General features: G+C 44.5%; 1 protein-coding gene across 1 annotated transcript in view; it reads left to right on the forward strand.

Moving 5' to 3' along the window:
• Positions 1-1102: 1102 nt before the first annotated feature.
• LRRC27 (leucine rich repeat containing 27) overlaps positions 1103-13274 on the forward strand; it is a 92557-nt gene continuing 80385 nt past the window's right edge. Inside the window, exons 1-2 of the mRNA XM_077455558.1 lie at positions 1103-1264; positions 3527-3740. Coding sequence (XP_077311684.1) covers positions 3577-3740 — 164 coding nt within the window. The 5' untranslated portion in view covers positions 1103-1264; positions 3527-3576. The remainder of the gene's footprint in view (positions 1265-3526; positions 3741-13274) is intronic.

The following is a 13274-nucleotide window of genomic DNA, read 5'->3' on the forward strand; positions in this document are numbered from 1 at the left end:
GCATTAAGATAAAAAAAAAAACCTTATGCCTTTACAACTCCTTTAAGCACTAATTTCAATTTTAATTCATAATGTTTATTCACCTCAAGGTTCTCCTGTACATGTAGCTATGCAGGAAACCCACTAACTTTACATGCTGTGATTTTTGTTTAATGCATGATCCTACAATGGGTTACAAAGGCCTGATTACAACAGACAAAATAGTTGCTCTCGAATAAACAGAAATCTGATTTATATCCTATACACCAAAGGTGACAAAAAGCAAATTAGATATTGAAAAGCAGTAATAAGTTGTCATCGTAAAAGGGTGCCCTGCTGCTTGCATGCAATTCTCATAGGACTGCTAGCATTGTCCCCTGCACAATAGGTGACTAATGCTCAAATGGTTGTGAAAGTTAAGTTGATAGCTCTGGTTCCCCAAAATAAATCTAGTTCCAAGACGTAATATGGAATAGATGGATTCAGGTTTGCATTAAACAGAAGACTTTGCATATACAGAAGAGTCTCTTGAAATGAGGACACTTTAGACTGAAATGGGAAGAAAAGGTTGGGGGGAACCACATTCCAAATAGTCAAGTCCAAGGTAACTTGATTCCATTAACATGATCCACTAGAACAGGGGTAGGCAACCTCGGCCCTCCAGCAGTGTTGAAACTACAAGTCCCATAAGACATTGCAAGATCCTGAAAATCACAGGCATGACTCCTAAAGGCAGAAGCATGATGGGATTTGTAGTTTCACCACAGCTGGAAGGCCGAAGTTGCCTACTCCTGCACTAGAATCCTCTCAACTTGTAGGCTACCTATGTGAAACCCTAGTGCACTATTCCAATGAAATACATTTACTTTGGACACATTTTTTCATCTAGTTTCAAAATGTTCAGATCTCCAAAGACTGATCTCGGGCAAGCTGCATGACCTGCACATGAATTGACAGTTTTACCAACAAAACTGGAAAGATCATGGTAGGACCATATTTTTTCTTTTTCAAGCATAGGCAATACACTCCTACTATACTTGTTCATGTTTCCGAAAGCAGCCTTTTGAAAGAAATGTGTACTTCTGGTGGCAGTAAAGCAGAAATCTTGATTTAGCGTTTTTTTTTTGGGCAGGTGATGTGACTACACTAAAGGCTTTAAATCTTCGGAACTGCCCGCTTGAATTTCCTCCAGAAGATGTTGTGTGTAAAGGACTGGAATCTATTTTATCTTTTCTCAGAAACTTCAAGCAAACAGATCTCAGGTCTTCTGATCCCGATGAACCAGGTATACAATATCTGTAACTGGAATTATAATGTTAAATAGGGGTCTTCAAACTTTTCAATATGAGGGCACACTGAATATTTTACATCTTTGTGCTGCCCCCCATAACCGTTTTGTGAATGAATGCACATCATTTAAATGGATTAATATGTTTTAATTGCAGATTTGTTTATAGTCAGCAAAACAAATCAAATAAATTCTGTAAAACTTGAGCTATTGATAAAGCTTGAACAAAAATACATTTTTTATGCACTTTTTGCTTCAGATTCACCCTTTTTGTTAGGGTCCCCATCGTAGTCCCTTCCTTAGGTCAGGGGCCCCCTTAAATCAGGGTCCCTCATCAGAGGACCCCTTATATCAGACACCACACCAGAGTCTGCCCTTACATTTTTTTTTTTTCAATCCATTTTTATTGGTTTGCCAAATACATGTATACCATAATTCTCTTGGAACTAAGTAATAGCCGTCACCCACATTTATCCACAATAATATAAAAAGCCATAAACCCTTTTTGTGGTCATACCCTTGACTTGGCTTCAACTTCCTCCCCTCCCCCCGAATGTACACCACGAGTACCAATTTTTCCCAGTCGAGTTTCTACTCCACTGGATGGGAGAGATGGAGCAGAGCGCTGGTGAAGTTGGGGGGGTGGCGCGGGAGTCCTCACCGCGTCCCTCTGATATACCCAAATATGCAGTCCACTAGTTCCTAGAAGAGGGGAGAGGTTCCTTTCTCTGCCTCCGCCCCTCCCCCCTGCTGCCCTTACATTAGAGACCCACCTCGGAGGCCCCCCCTTACTTTAGAGTCCATGAGTGTCTGACCTTACGGTACATATTTGCAGCAGGACTTGAGCCGCGAGGTAGAATGGGTCTGGATTGAGGAGGTAGCTCTAGTTCTCCCATCTTGTACAGACCTTCATCAGCATTTGCTCTGTGGCTTCTTCGGTGGGGTCCTGGGTCTTCAGCCATCTTGATTAGCTGGCACAGGATAACATAACTTCCACACATGCACAGGAGTCACAATGCCAAGAATGGAAACTGAGCTGCACATGCACAACTCAGTGTACATTTAAAAAAATGTCTGCGAACAGAAAGGTAAGTTTATTTTTTTGCAGCAGGGAAATGGCATTTCCCTTCTACAATAAAGAGACTGCCTGCTCACATTATTTTATTTTTTTCATTTAGACTTTAGTACCACATTAAGTAGAGAGAACTGCAGCAGGCTGCACGTTGTGGTCCATATTTTATGAATGGACCATACAATGCAGACTGCAGGAACCTAGAGTAGTATAACAGAGAGCAGAAAGCACAAGGGTTATAAAGACAACCAGGTAAAAGGTATTTTCACTAGTCAAGGCCTCCAGTTCTTTTGGTGACAGATTTCCTTTAAACTCGCCTATACTCCAGTGCTGAGATGTCCTGGAGCTCCAGGCCGGCCCCTGACATTTTTAGCCTAGTGGTTTCCAGGTATTGATCCCCAGACGTGTGCTTTTATTTATATATATATATATATATATATATATTTTTTTTTTTTTAATTTTCAATAAGGGATGACGTGCAATAATTAAGAATCAAACCAAAGGGAGACAAAAAGAAAAAGGGGACACTGGACCATTTAGTTTCAGAAGGTACTTATACCTACATACAGTTGCAAACATCACATAACGCCACCATTTTTATACCCAAAGAGCATGGGGGGGATGCGCTTTTAAACCAGCGTACCAAGCCAGGACTATGTATCCGCAGATAGACAATACTGTGAACAATGCACCCATTTTGATCTAGAATAAGAAAAAGGGAAGAAGGGGTATAGGAGGTGGGAGAGGGAGCAAAGAGAGGAGATAGAGAAAAGAGCAAGTGGGCGTGGGAGGGTCAAAGACCTTATGAATACTAATAACCTAAACAGTCCTCAGATGTTTTAATTGGCCATGCAGAGTTACGTCACTCCCGCCCATGCTCAGGTGTGCAGTTAGCTCAGCATTGCTGAAATTCTATAGGGAGCTGTGTGTTCTTAATTCAATGTACAGTGGCAAACAGGCAGATAAACGACTTTAATTCAGAAAATACATGGTATGCCTCTTCTACATAAAAAGAATTCTGTTCCACAATTTTTATTTTTGTCATTAAAGTTCCACTTTAAATCCATGTTTATGTGTAGCTGCTTAGATTCTGAGTACAGTTTCTGCAGTTGCAAAGCCTCTATCCAGTCCTTGTGCAGCATGTAATACACAAAGAAATACTATTGCCCTATGCCTCCCTTTAATAGAACTACCGCCTGTAGAGAAATTGGATCTTAAAGAACTGGAGAAGTCTAGCATGGACCTCTCAGATGAAGAAGAAAAGAAGAAGTTTGAGTTGTTAAAAAGCAAACTGGAAGCACGAGAGATGGAGGAGATGGTTCAGACTGAATCCATGTATGTTCAGAACAGACCCCAAGGAGTGGAAGGCCCAAATGGCTGGAAGTTTCTAACTGAGTCAAGGTAAAGTTGCTATTGTAGCAATTGTATCATCTTTCCATAAAAAAAAAAAATAGAAAATTTATTGGATTTCTTTATATGGTCAACCACCATACAGTATATATCAGCCTTTCTCAACCTTTTCAACACAGAGGAACCCCTGAAATAGTTCTCCAGTCTCGGGGAACCCCTGCAAAAAATTTGAAATCTACAACTCATGATACATTAGTGTGACGGTCAGTGGGAAGAAAGGTCCTTACACTTGTGGTCATTGGGAAGAATTACCTCCTTACAGATAGCTAAAAAGATCAATGGTGTCGGTGGGAACTTATCTGAGAGGCAGAAATTGCCCAATGCTGAAGGAACCTCTACAACCTCTGGAGGAACCCTAGAGTTCCACAGAACCCTGGTTGAGAATCATTGGTATATACAGTATTCAGGAAAATACTATATATACACCGTATCCAGGATGAGAATAAATTACACTGTATTATACAATAGGTTAAAATGACTGTAAAGGCTCGTATTTTATTTAAAAAAAAATAACAAGCATTGCTTACCTCCACTGTGCAGCTCGTTTTGCACAGAGTTGCCCCCGAACATCCTCTTCTGGGGTCCACCAGCAGCTCTTGTGGCTCCTCCCCACATCAGATAACCCCCTAGGAGAAGCACTCTCCCGGACGGTTACCTTGCGGGCATGCTCTCAAGTCCAGCATTTGCATCCATAGACCGGAATGCCAGACTCTCCCCACCCGCTCCCCCCCCCCCACGGCTCCCGCGTCATTGGATTTGATTGACAGTACTGGGAGCCAATGGTTGCGCCGCTATCAATCAAGCCAATCAAGAGATGGGACCCCGTGGAGAGAGGGACAGCACATCCCCGGCGAGGGAAATACACGGCTCAGGTAAGTATAACGGGGGGGGGGGGGCTAGGGGGCCGGTCAGTGGCAGGTGTGCATAGGATGCATTAAGGTGAAAAAACACAAGGGTTTACAAACCCTTTAACACTGTAATATGTATTGTACGTACCGAGTTTCCCTGAAAATAAGCCCAACCCTGAAAATAAGCCCTAGATTAAAGTGGTTGTAAAATCCTAAAATGCGCTGTATTGCAGTATTATATAGTGTAAACTGTGTGTATGTTTCTGTAATCGGTTTGTGATAAATACCTTAGTTACGGCGCTCAGCTGACCCCCCCCCGCTGCTCTCCTCTTCTCCCAGATGTCAGCGGGGGATCTCTGGTCCCCTCCTCTGCAGTGCTCGGAGTGGGGAAGAGAGCTCAGGCAGGCAATGGAAGTGCCGGGTGGCGTTCAGCTAATCCCTCGCTGTTCTCTTCTGCCATCTGTCAATCGGGGATCTCGGGGGGTGGGGGGCCCCCTCCCTCTGCAGTGCTCGGAGCGGAGATGTACGATCCGGCAGGTTACGGAAGTGCTGATCGGTGCTATAACAAGGTATTTGTCACAAATCGATTACAGAAACATGCACAGTTTACATTATATAATACTGTAATTCGGTGCATTTTAGGATTTTACAAGCATTGTTACCCAATGGCCACTGACAGGCAGGGAGTGAGATGGGGAGAGAAGACAGTACCTGACAGTACCTGACAAGCCCTACCCCAAAAATATAACACATCCTCATCCGTTAAAAATAGAGGGAAAAAAAAACGAAAAAAAGAAAAGTAATGCGGCCACCACATTTTAAGAAATGGTAAGCTGCAATATATTACATTTTTATTTTTGGGTTCAATGTCACTTTAACTTTTGGTGGAGAGCCTATAACATCGTATTGCTGGCTGTATTCAGGTGAATTGGCACAGTACTAGGCAAACCTGTCTTAATTATTACACTAGCCTATGTTAATCATTAAAGAAAATGATTGTAGAGCAGAAAATGAACATAATTAGAAGCTCTCTTTTCATGACTACTTTGAGCTTGTGACATAAATTAGCTTTTCATACCAGAGATAAGAAAGAAAAGTACAATTAATGAGACCTTGTTATGTTTGCTTCAAGCTAAGTTACACTTTATTAGTCTCTTTTATCTTGTCATTGTCATCTGGACAACAGAGTGCCGAAACTACATTTTAATGATGGCGTGCATTGAATGTATTTATTAATTCTCCGCTTATTTGACAATACATTTTTAGTACTGTAAGCCAGTAACATTTTGACAACTGTGCATACACCCTTTAAATTGTTACTAAACCCAGGAGCCTGCATTTACTATACAGCGGAACCTTGGATTACGAGCATAATCCATTCCAGGAGAATGCTTGTAATCCAAAGCACTCGCATATCAAAGCGAGTTTCCCCATAGAAGTCAATGGAAACTAAGATAATGCGTTCCACATTGACTTCTATTGTATGCAGTACCGACTGTGGCCAGAGGTGGAGGGGGGGCACCTGAGAGACTCAGAAATACTTGGAGACGGCTTGAAAGCCCTTGGAAAGTCTTGGAAACACCTGTGAGTGTTTCCGAACGGCTCTGAGTGTCACCGGCACCCCCCCATCCTCTGGCCAAATGCGGTACTGCATACCACAGTGGCTTGAATCCTGCTCGTATTGCAAGACAACACTCGCAAACCAAGTCAGGATTTAAAAAAAATAATTGCTCATATTGCGAAACGCTCGTTAACCGTGTTACTCGCAATCCGAGGTTCCACTGTATTTGGTCTCCCACAGTACACAGAACAAACTGTTAAATACCTTTTCTCATTATCAGTATATAGCAGTCTTGTGACTTCTATCAGTGTCTGGCCAAGCACTGGTTATAGTTTGTAGGAGTAGTTTTCATTCCTATGAGGCTGCTTGACCCCTGACATTCTGTCTGGACAGTGCTGGTTGGCACTGTGCCGATCACATGCACCTGCCCACAAAAAAATAATCTCTAGCAAACTGAGCATGTGCAGAGTGCCTCAAAGGCTCTGTACTATCAGCAGGTGGATTGGTGACGGTAAAATAAGAGGATGATCAGAGAAGACAGGATCAAACAGCCTTTTTACACAATGCAGAAGATTAACCACTTGGGTTCCACAGTGAGTATAACAAGCATGCTTTACTGCATATACAGACTGATTTTGCTGTTGTGGGTTTAGTAAGACATTAACCACTTCCGGACCGCCCGCCGTCATTATGCGTCGCTACTTTGATGTTGAATACCATTGTTATGGCAACAGATATCTGCCATTATTATTTATTTATTATTCATACAGTTTTTATATAGCAGACAGCTGCCATACCATAACCCCGGTATTTTTAAAAACTGCGGGTGGTCCGCTTTTAGATAAAAGTGGTCTCTGTGGCGAATTCTCTGCAAAATCACTTTTATTGGCGGCGGAAGAGGTGCCCACCCGCCTCGTCCCGGTCATCTCCGCTGCTTACCGGAGCCGTTGGTAGTGGCAGAGACGATCCGGGCCTTTCCCCTCTGAGCCTGGAAGTCAAGTGGGGGAATGATGGCCCCCAATTGACTCCATACCATTGGATGATGGAAGCAACGCCAAACGTCACTTCCGCCCAATGGTCTTAAAGGGGAAATATTTTTTTATTAAAAGAAAAAAACTCTTTGTATACAGCGGAACTTTTTTCAATGACCCCTGGCATCGCACTTCTTAGTGAGTTCCTTCGTTCAGGGGATTTGTCGGACTCGGTGATTCCGACTATGTTGAGAGCACGGAAAACTTCTTCTCAGAAGATATACCATCGTACCTGGAAGGCCTACATCCTCATGTGTGAGGAGAACGGATGGCATCCGCGCTCCTTTTCCATATCCAGGATCCTGTTGTTTCTTCAGCAAGGAGTGGACCAGAGGTTGGCATTAAGCACCATCAAAGGGCAAATCTCAGCCTTAGCTGTCTTTTTTCAATGACCCCTGGCATCGCACTTCTTAGTGAGTACTTTCGTTCAGGGGATTTGAACCTGGTATTGTCGGCGCTTCAAAAACCGCCATTTTAAAATATCAGGGAGATTCCCCTGTTGACTCTTTCCCAGAAAGTGGTCTTTCTAGTGGCCATCACATCGGCCAGGAGGGTTTCGGAACTGGTGGCTTTATCCTGCAAGTCGCCCTATCTGGTTATCCACAGGGATAAGGTGGTGTTGCGTCCGCAACCGTCCTTTCTACCGAAAGTGGTCTCGGCTTTTCATATCAATGAGGACATTGTATTACCAGCTCTGTGTCCTAAGCTGAAGCACCCCAAGGAGGTGGCCCTTCACGCCCTTGATGTGGTTAGGGCTCTGAAGGTGTATTTGTCTGCTGTGGCTCCTTTTCGGAAGTCGGACTCGCTGTTTGTTTCGGTGGCTGGTCCAAAGAAAGGCATGGCAGTCTCGTCGGCCACCATTTCCAGGTGGATCAGACAGATTGTAGTACAAGCCTATGCCTTGAAAGGGCAAGTGCCCCCCCTTTCCGGTCGTGGCCCACTCTACGAGGGCAATCGGAACGTCTTGGGCCTTCCGACACCAAGCGTCGGTCGCTCAGGTGTGTAGCGGCGACTTGGTCGTCTGTCCATATGTTTACCAAGTTATTTAAGGTAGACATCAGTGCATCGGCTGATGCCTGTTTTGGCAGCAAAGTTTTGCAGGCGGCAGTGTAGTTGTAATTGAATATGCAATAGATATTTTTTCCTGGTTCCAGACCGGAAGGATTTGCCCCCCCAACCCCCCCGCCCCGGCCTTTTTTTGCGATTTGGCACTGCGTCGCTTCAACTGACAATTGCATGGTTGTGCGCCATTGCACCCAAATAAAATTGATGTCCTTTTTTTTTCCCCACAAGTAGAGCTTTCTTTTGGTGGTATTTAATCACCTCTGCAGTTTTTATTTATTGTATTTATAAAGTTAAAAAAAGCGTCACTTTTGGGGGGAAAAAACGTTTTTTTTACTTTTTGCTATAACTATCCCAATTTAAAAAATAAAATAAAAACGAATTTCTTTACCAGTTTAGGCCAAATATTTATTCTTCTACATATTTTTGGTAAAGACGCTGCACAGAGACCGGGGTCTCACTGAGAGCCTCGGGCCCCGTACTAACGATTGAAACCTGAATCTCCCGTTTCCGGGTCACCTGATTGCTTTGGTAGCCTCTGATTGGCTACCACAGTAATCAGTCACCGTGAAGCCTGCCCCTTTGTTTTTCTCTCTCTGTGAATGGAGAGGAAAGATGCAATGTATCTTTCCCAATCCTTGCAGAGGAAAAAAAAGTGTGTGCAAAAAGAAAAAAAGAAAAAAATTATATATATAGATCTATCTAGTGTGTGTGTGTGTGTGTGTGTGTGTATGTGTGTATGTGTATATATATATTGTGGCAGCAAGCAGGTAAAGTCACCTGGTTCTATCCAGGATGGGAAATATGTGTGCCCTAGATTCAGGCTTTATGCAGACCTTTACAATTAGAGGGGAAGAGTTAATGAGCCCAGCTGAAGTAAGTGGGCTCATTAAGACCTCTACAAAAAACCCCAGCATGCTTAGGGAGATGCTCCATCCTGGAACCAGTTTTTGTGTTGTATAGACTGGGGAGTGTGACACTTGTTCTGTGCGGTGAGTTAACGCCTGTGTGGCAAACCTCTACGACAGGGACTGGGGCAGCACAAGGCTGCTCTCAGTTGTTAGACAGGGAAATCTAAGTGTGTAGTTAGAGGTCAAGCTGACTAGGATTTATTTTCATGTTTTATTTTGTTTGGCTGTTATATGTATCACTGCATGTAGCAGAAATAAACCGCATCTTTTGTTTTTTTTGCACCTACAACGCTGTCTGCTGTGCCTGATTTTGTGTTGTGAACCCATCCAGGGGGTCACACACACCCGCTGCCGAGCTAACCCCTCACAGTTGGTGGAGAATTTTGGCAGTTTTTTTTTTTAAAGGCCAGCATGGAGGAGATACTGAGACAGCTGGCTCTAGCAAATGCAAATCAGCAGCAAACAAATGCGGGTTTACAAAGGAGCCTTGCAGCCCAGCAGCAGACAAATGCAACTTTGCAGCAGAGTCTGGAAAATCAGCAGAAGGCTCACCAGCAGAGTTTGGAAGCTCAGCAACAAGCCCATCAGCAGACAAATGCAAATCAGCAGCAGACAAATGCAACTTTGCAGCAGAGTTTGGAAGCTCAGCAACAAGCCCAGCAGCAATCTGAAGCCCGCTTTATAGACCTGTTGCAGAAGCAAGAGCAGAGTTTTCAACAGAAAATAGAGACATTAATACAGCAACGTCCGCAGACCAATGAAGCAAGTGGTTACAATAATACCGTATCCTTTGGTGTGAGCCGTTTATTGACAAAAATGACTGGAGAGGATGATCCGGAGGTGTTTTTGACCACATTTGAAAGGACTGCTGAAAGGGAAAAGTGGCCTAAGGAGCAATGGGCTGGACTGGTGTCCCCTCTGTTAACTGGGGAATCGCAGAAAGCTTATTATGACCTAGAGCCTGACCAAGCAAAAGACTATGTGGTGCTAAAAGCAGAAATATTGGCACGGCTGGGTGTCACCCTGGCCGTCCGGGCTCAGCGTGTGCATAATTGGACTTTTCAGGTTGGAAAACCCCCCAGGTCTCAAATGTATGATCTCATTCACCTGAGCAGGAAGTGGCTGCAGCCAGAGACTTTGACCGCACCAAACATTGTGGAACGTGTTGTTATGGATCGTTTCCTGAGAGCTCTTCCTACTGCCATCCAAAAATGGGTAAGCCATGGAGATCCAGAAAATGCAGATAAACTTGTGGATCTGGTTGAGAGGTACTTGGCTACAGAGAACTTGACCACCTCTTCCAGGGACTCACGGACTTTCCATCCTAAGACCAGATCATCCCCAGTGGTGGGTAAGATGATTCCAAGGGGTGAGGGTGGAGAGAGTGAGAGGGTGGGGGTTCTACCTAAGGTCTGGCGGGAGCAGCCCAGGAAGCCCATGCTGCAAGAGACAGTGAAAAAGATTATTTGCTACCGCTGCCGGCAAGAGGGACATATTGCAGCCAATTGCCCCGTTGTGGATGAGCCTATGCAATGTGACTTTATAAGGGAGAGACGTCAGTCGCTGTTTGCGACAGTTGCATGCACTGCCTTTCGGGGACCTGAGAAACATTTATGTAAAATGTGTATTAATGGTAGAAATGTTGATGTGTTGCTGGATTCAGGTAGCTTGGTAACATTGATAAAAGCTGAATTAGTTACTACAGAGGTCTCTGGGAAGAACAGGGTGGCTGTTATTTGTGTGCATGGGGACACCCGAGAGTATCCTGTAACTTCAGTATTTTTTGAGACCCCCAAAGGTAACCTCTCTCATCAGGTGGGGTTAGTGTCTCACTTACCACATGATGCTATTGTGGGAAGGGATTTTCCAAAATTCTGGGAACTCTGGGATTGTCCTGAGCCCCCCACTGGTGCCCCTATAAACCAGGAAGATGACCAGAATTCCTCTGGGAGTGGTGAGGACTCTCCTGAATTTCCCTTGTCGGTATTGGCGGGGGAAACTCGAGAAACTGGGGAGGAGCCAACATCCTCAGATGAAAACATGCCGTCTGTGGAGTTTTCGGATCTTGAGGTTCACAGGGAAAATTTTGCCACAGAACAGTTAAAAGACCCCACCCTAATAAAGGCACGGGAAAATGTGGTGAAAATAGATGGCGAGTTAGTGAACCCAGATAAGACTTGCCCTTATCCTTACTTCACTATGGAAAGGGACCTGCTGTATCGAGTGGCTCAAAGGGCAGAAGAACCCATTGAGCAACTTGTAGTGCCAAAACCTTACAGGAAGTTGGTGTTAGAATTGGCTCATGGGCACATTCTGGGAGGTCATCTGGGGACAGAGAAAACCAGAGAGAGGGTATTGCAGAGATTCTATTGGCCTGGGGTCATGAAGGAAATAGAAAATTATTGTTCCTCCTGCCCTGTGTGTCAGAAGTCGGCACCTATGCCACATTTCCGTAACCCGCTGGTACCTCTTCCTATCATTGAGGTCCCCTTTGAAAGGATCGCAATTGATTTGGTAGGTCCGATAATGAAGTCCGCCAGGGGCCATCAGTACATTTTGGTTATATTGGACTATGCCACCCGTTATCCGGAAGCAATTCCTCTCCGAAATACCTCGGCCAAAACCATAGCCAAAGAGCTATCTCTTGTTTTTAGCCACGTGGGTATTTGCACTGAACTGCTTACTGACCAAGGTACACCCTTTATGTCCCGGGTTATGAAAGAATTATGCAAGTTGTACAAAGTGAAGCAATTGCGTACATCTGTGTATCACGCCCAAACAGATGGGTTGGTTGAAAGATTCAACAAAACCCTAAAACAAATGTTAAAGAAGGTGGTGGATAGAGATGGAAAGAATTGGGATTGTCTAATACCCTATCTGATGTTTGCCATTAGGGAGGTACCCCAATCCTCTACGGGTTTCTCACCCTTCGAGTTGCTCTATGGGAGACACCCAAGAGGGCTGCTGGATATCGCCAAGGAAACTTGGGAAAATGAGAGTTCTCCTCACAGGAGTGTGATTGAGCATGTCGCCCTGATGCAAGATAGAATTGCACAGGTAATGCCAATTGTAAAGGAACATTTAACCCAAGCGCAGTTAGCACAGCAGAGAGTGTACAAACGTGGGGCCAAGACCCGTACTTTTTCCCCGGGGGATAGGGTCTTGGTGCTAGTCCCTACGGTTGAAAGCAAATTTCTGGCCAAATGGCAAGGTCCATATGAAGTAATTGAAAAAATTAGTGAGGTGAACTACAGGGTTAGACAGCCAGGAAGGCGAAAGCCGGAGCAGATCTATCACGTCAATCTGCTGAAAGCCTGGAGGGATAGGGAATCCCTAGTCGCAGAGACTTTGTCACAAGTACAGCCTGATTGCTTAGTTCCTGAGGTTGGAATAGCAGTCACCTTATCGAAACCCCAACAACAGGAGGTTAAAGAGTTTGTACTTCGTAACAAAGAGATTTTCTCTGAGCTTCCGGGACAAACATCTGGCGTAGAGCATGACATTATCACCCCGCCAGGAGAAAGGGTAAAACTAAAACCTTATAGAATACCAGAGGCCCGACGGGAGGCAATACGTGGGGAGGTTCAAAGGATGTTGGAATTGGGTGTGATAGAGGAGTCCCAGAGTGACTGGTCCAGTCCTATCGTACTAGTGCCCAAACCTGATGGGAGCTGGCGGTTTTGTAACGATTTTCGACAATTAAATAAAGTTACAAAATTTTACACCTACCCCATGCCGCGTATAGATGAGTTGATTGACCGGCTATATGACAACTCTTGATCTTACCAAAGGGTATTGGCAAATTCCCCTGGCCGAGTCGGCCAAGGAGAAAACTGCGTTTGTAACCCCAGATGGGGCATTCCAATATAAGAGAATGCCGTTTGGGTTACAGAATGCACCAGCAACATTCCAGCGGAAAATGGATAAGATTCTGAGGCCCCATCAGAAATATGCTGCAGCTTACCTGGATGATGTGATTATCCATAGCACAGACTGGGTCTCGCATTTGCCGAAAGTGCAAGCAGTCCTAGACTCTATCCGGGAAGCTGGGTTTACGGCCAATCCAAAGAAGTGTACCATTGGACAGGAGGAGGCCAAATATCTTGGGTACA

Source organism: Lithobates pipiens, unplaced genomic scaffold, assembly GCF_037356315.1.
Source record: "Lithobates pipiens isolate NorthernLeopardFrog02 unplaced genomic scaffold, aLitPip1_a1.2 Scaffold_25, whole genome shotgun sequence".
NCBI lineage: Eukaryota > Metazoa > Chordata > Amphibia > Anura > Ranidae > Lithobates > Lithobates pipiens.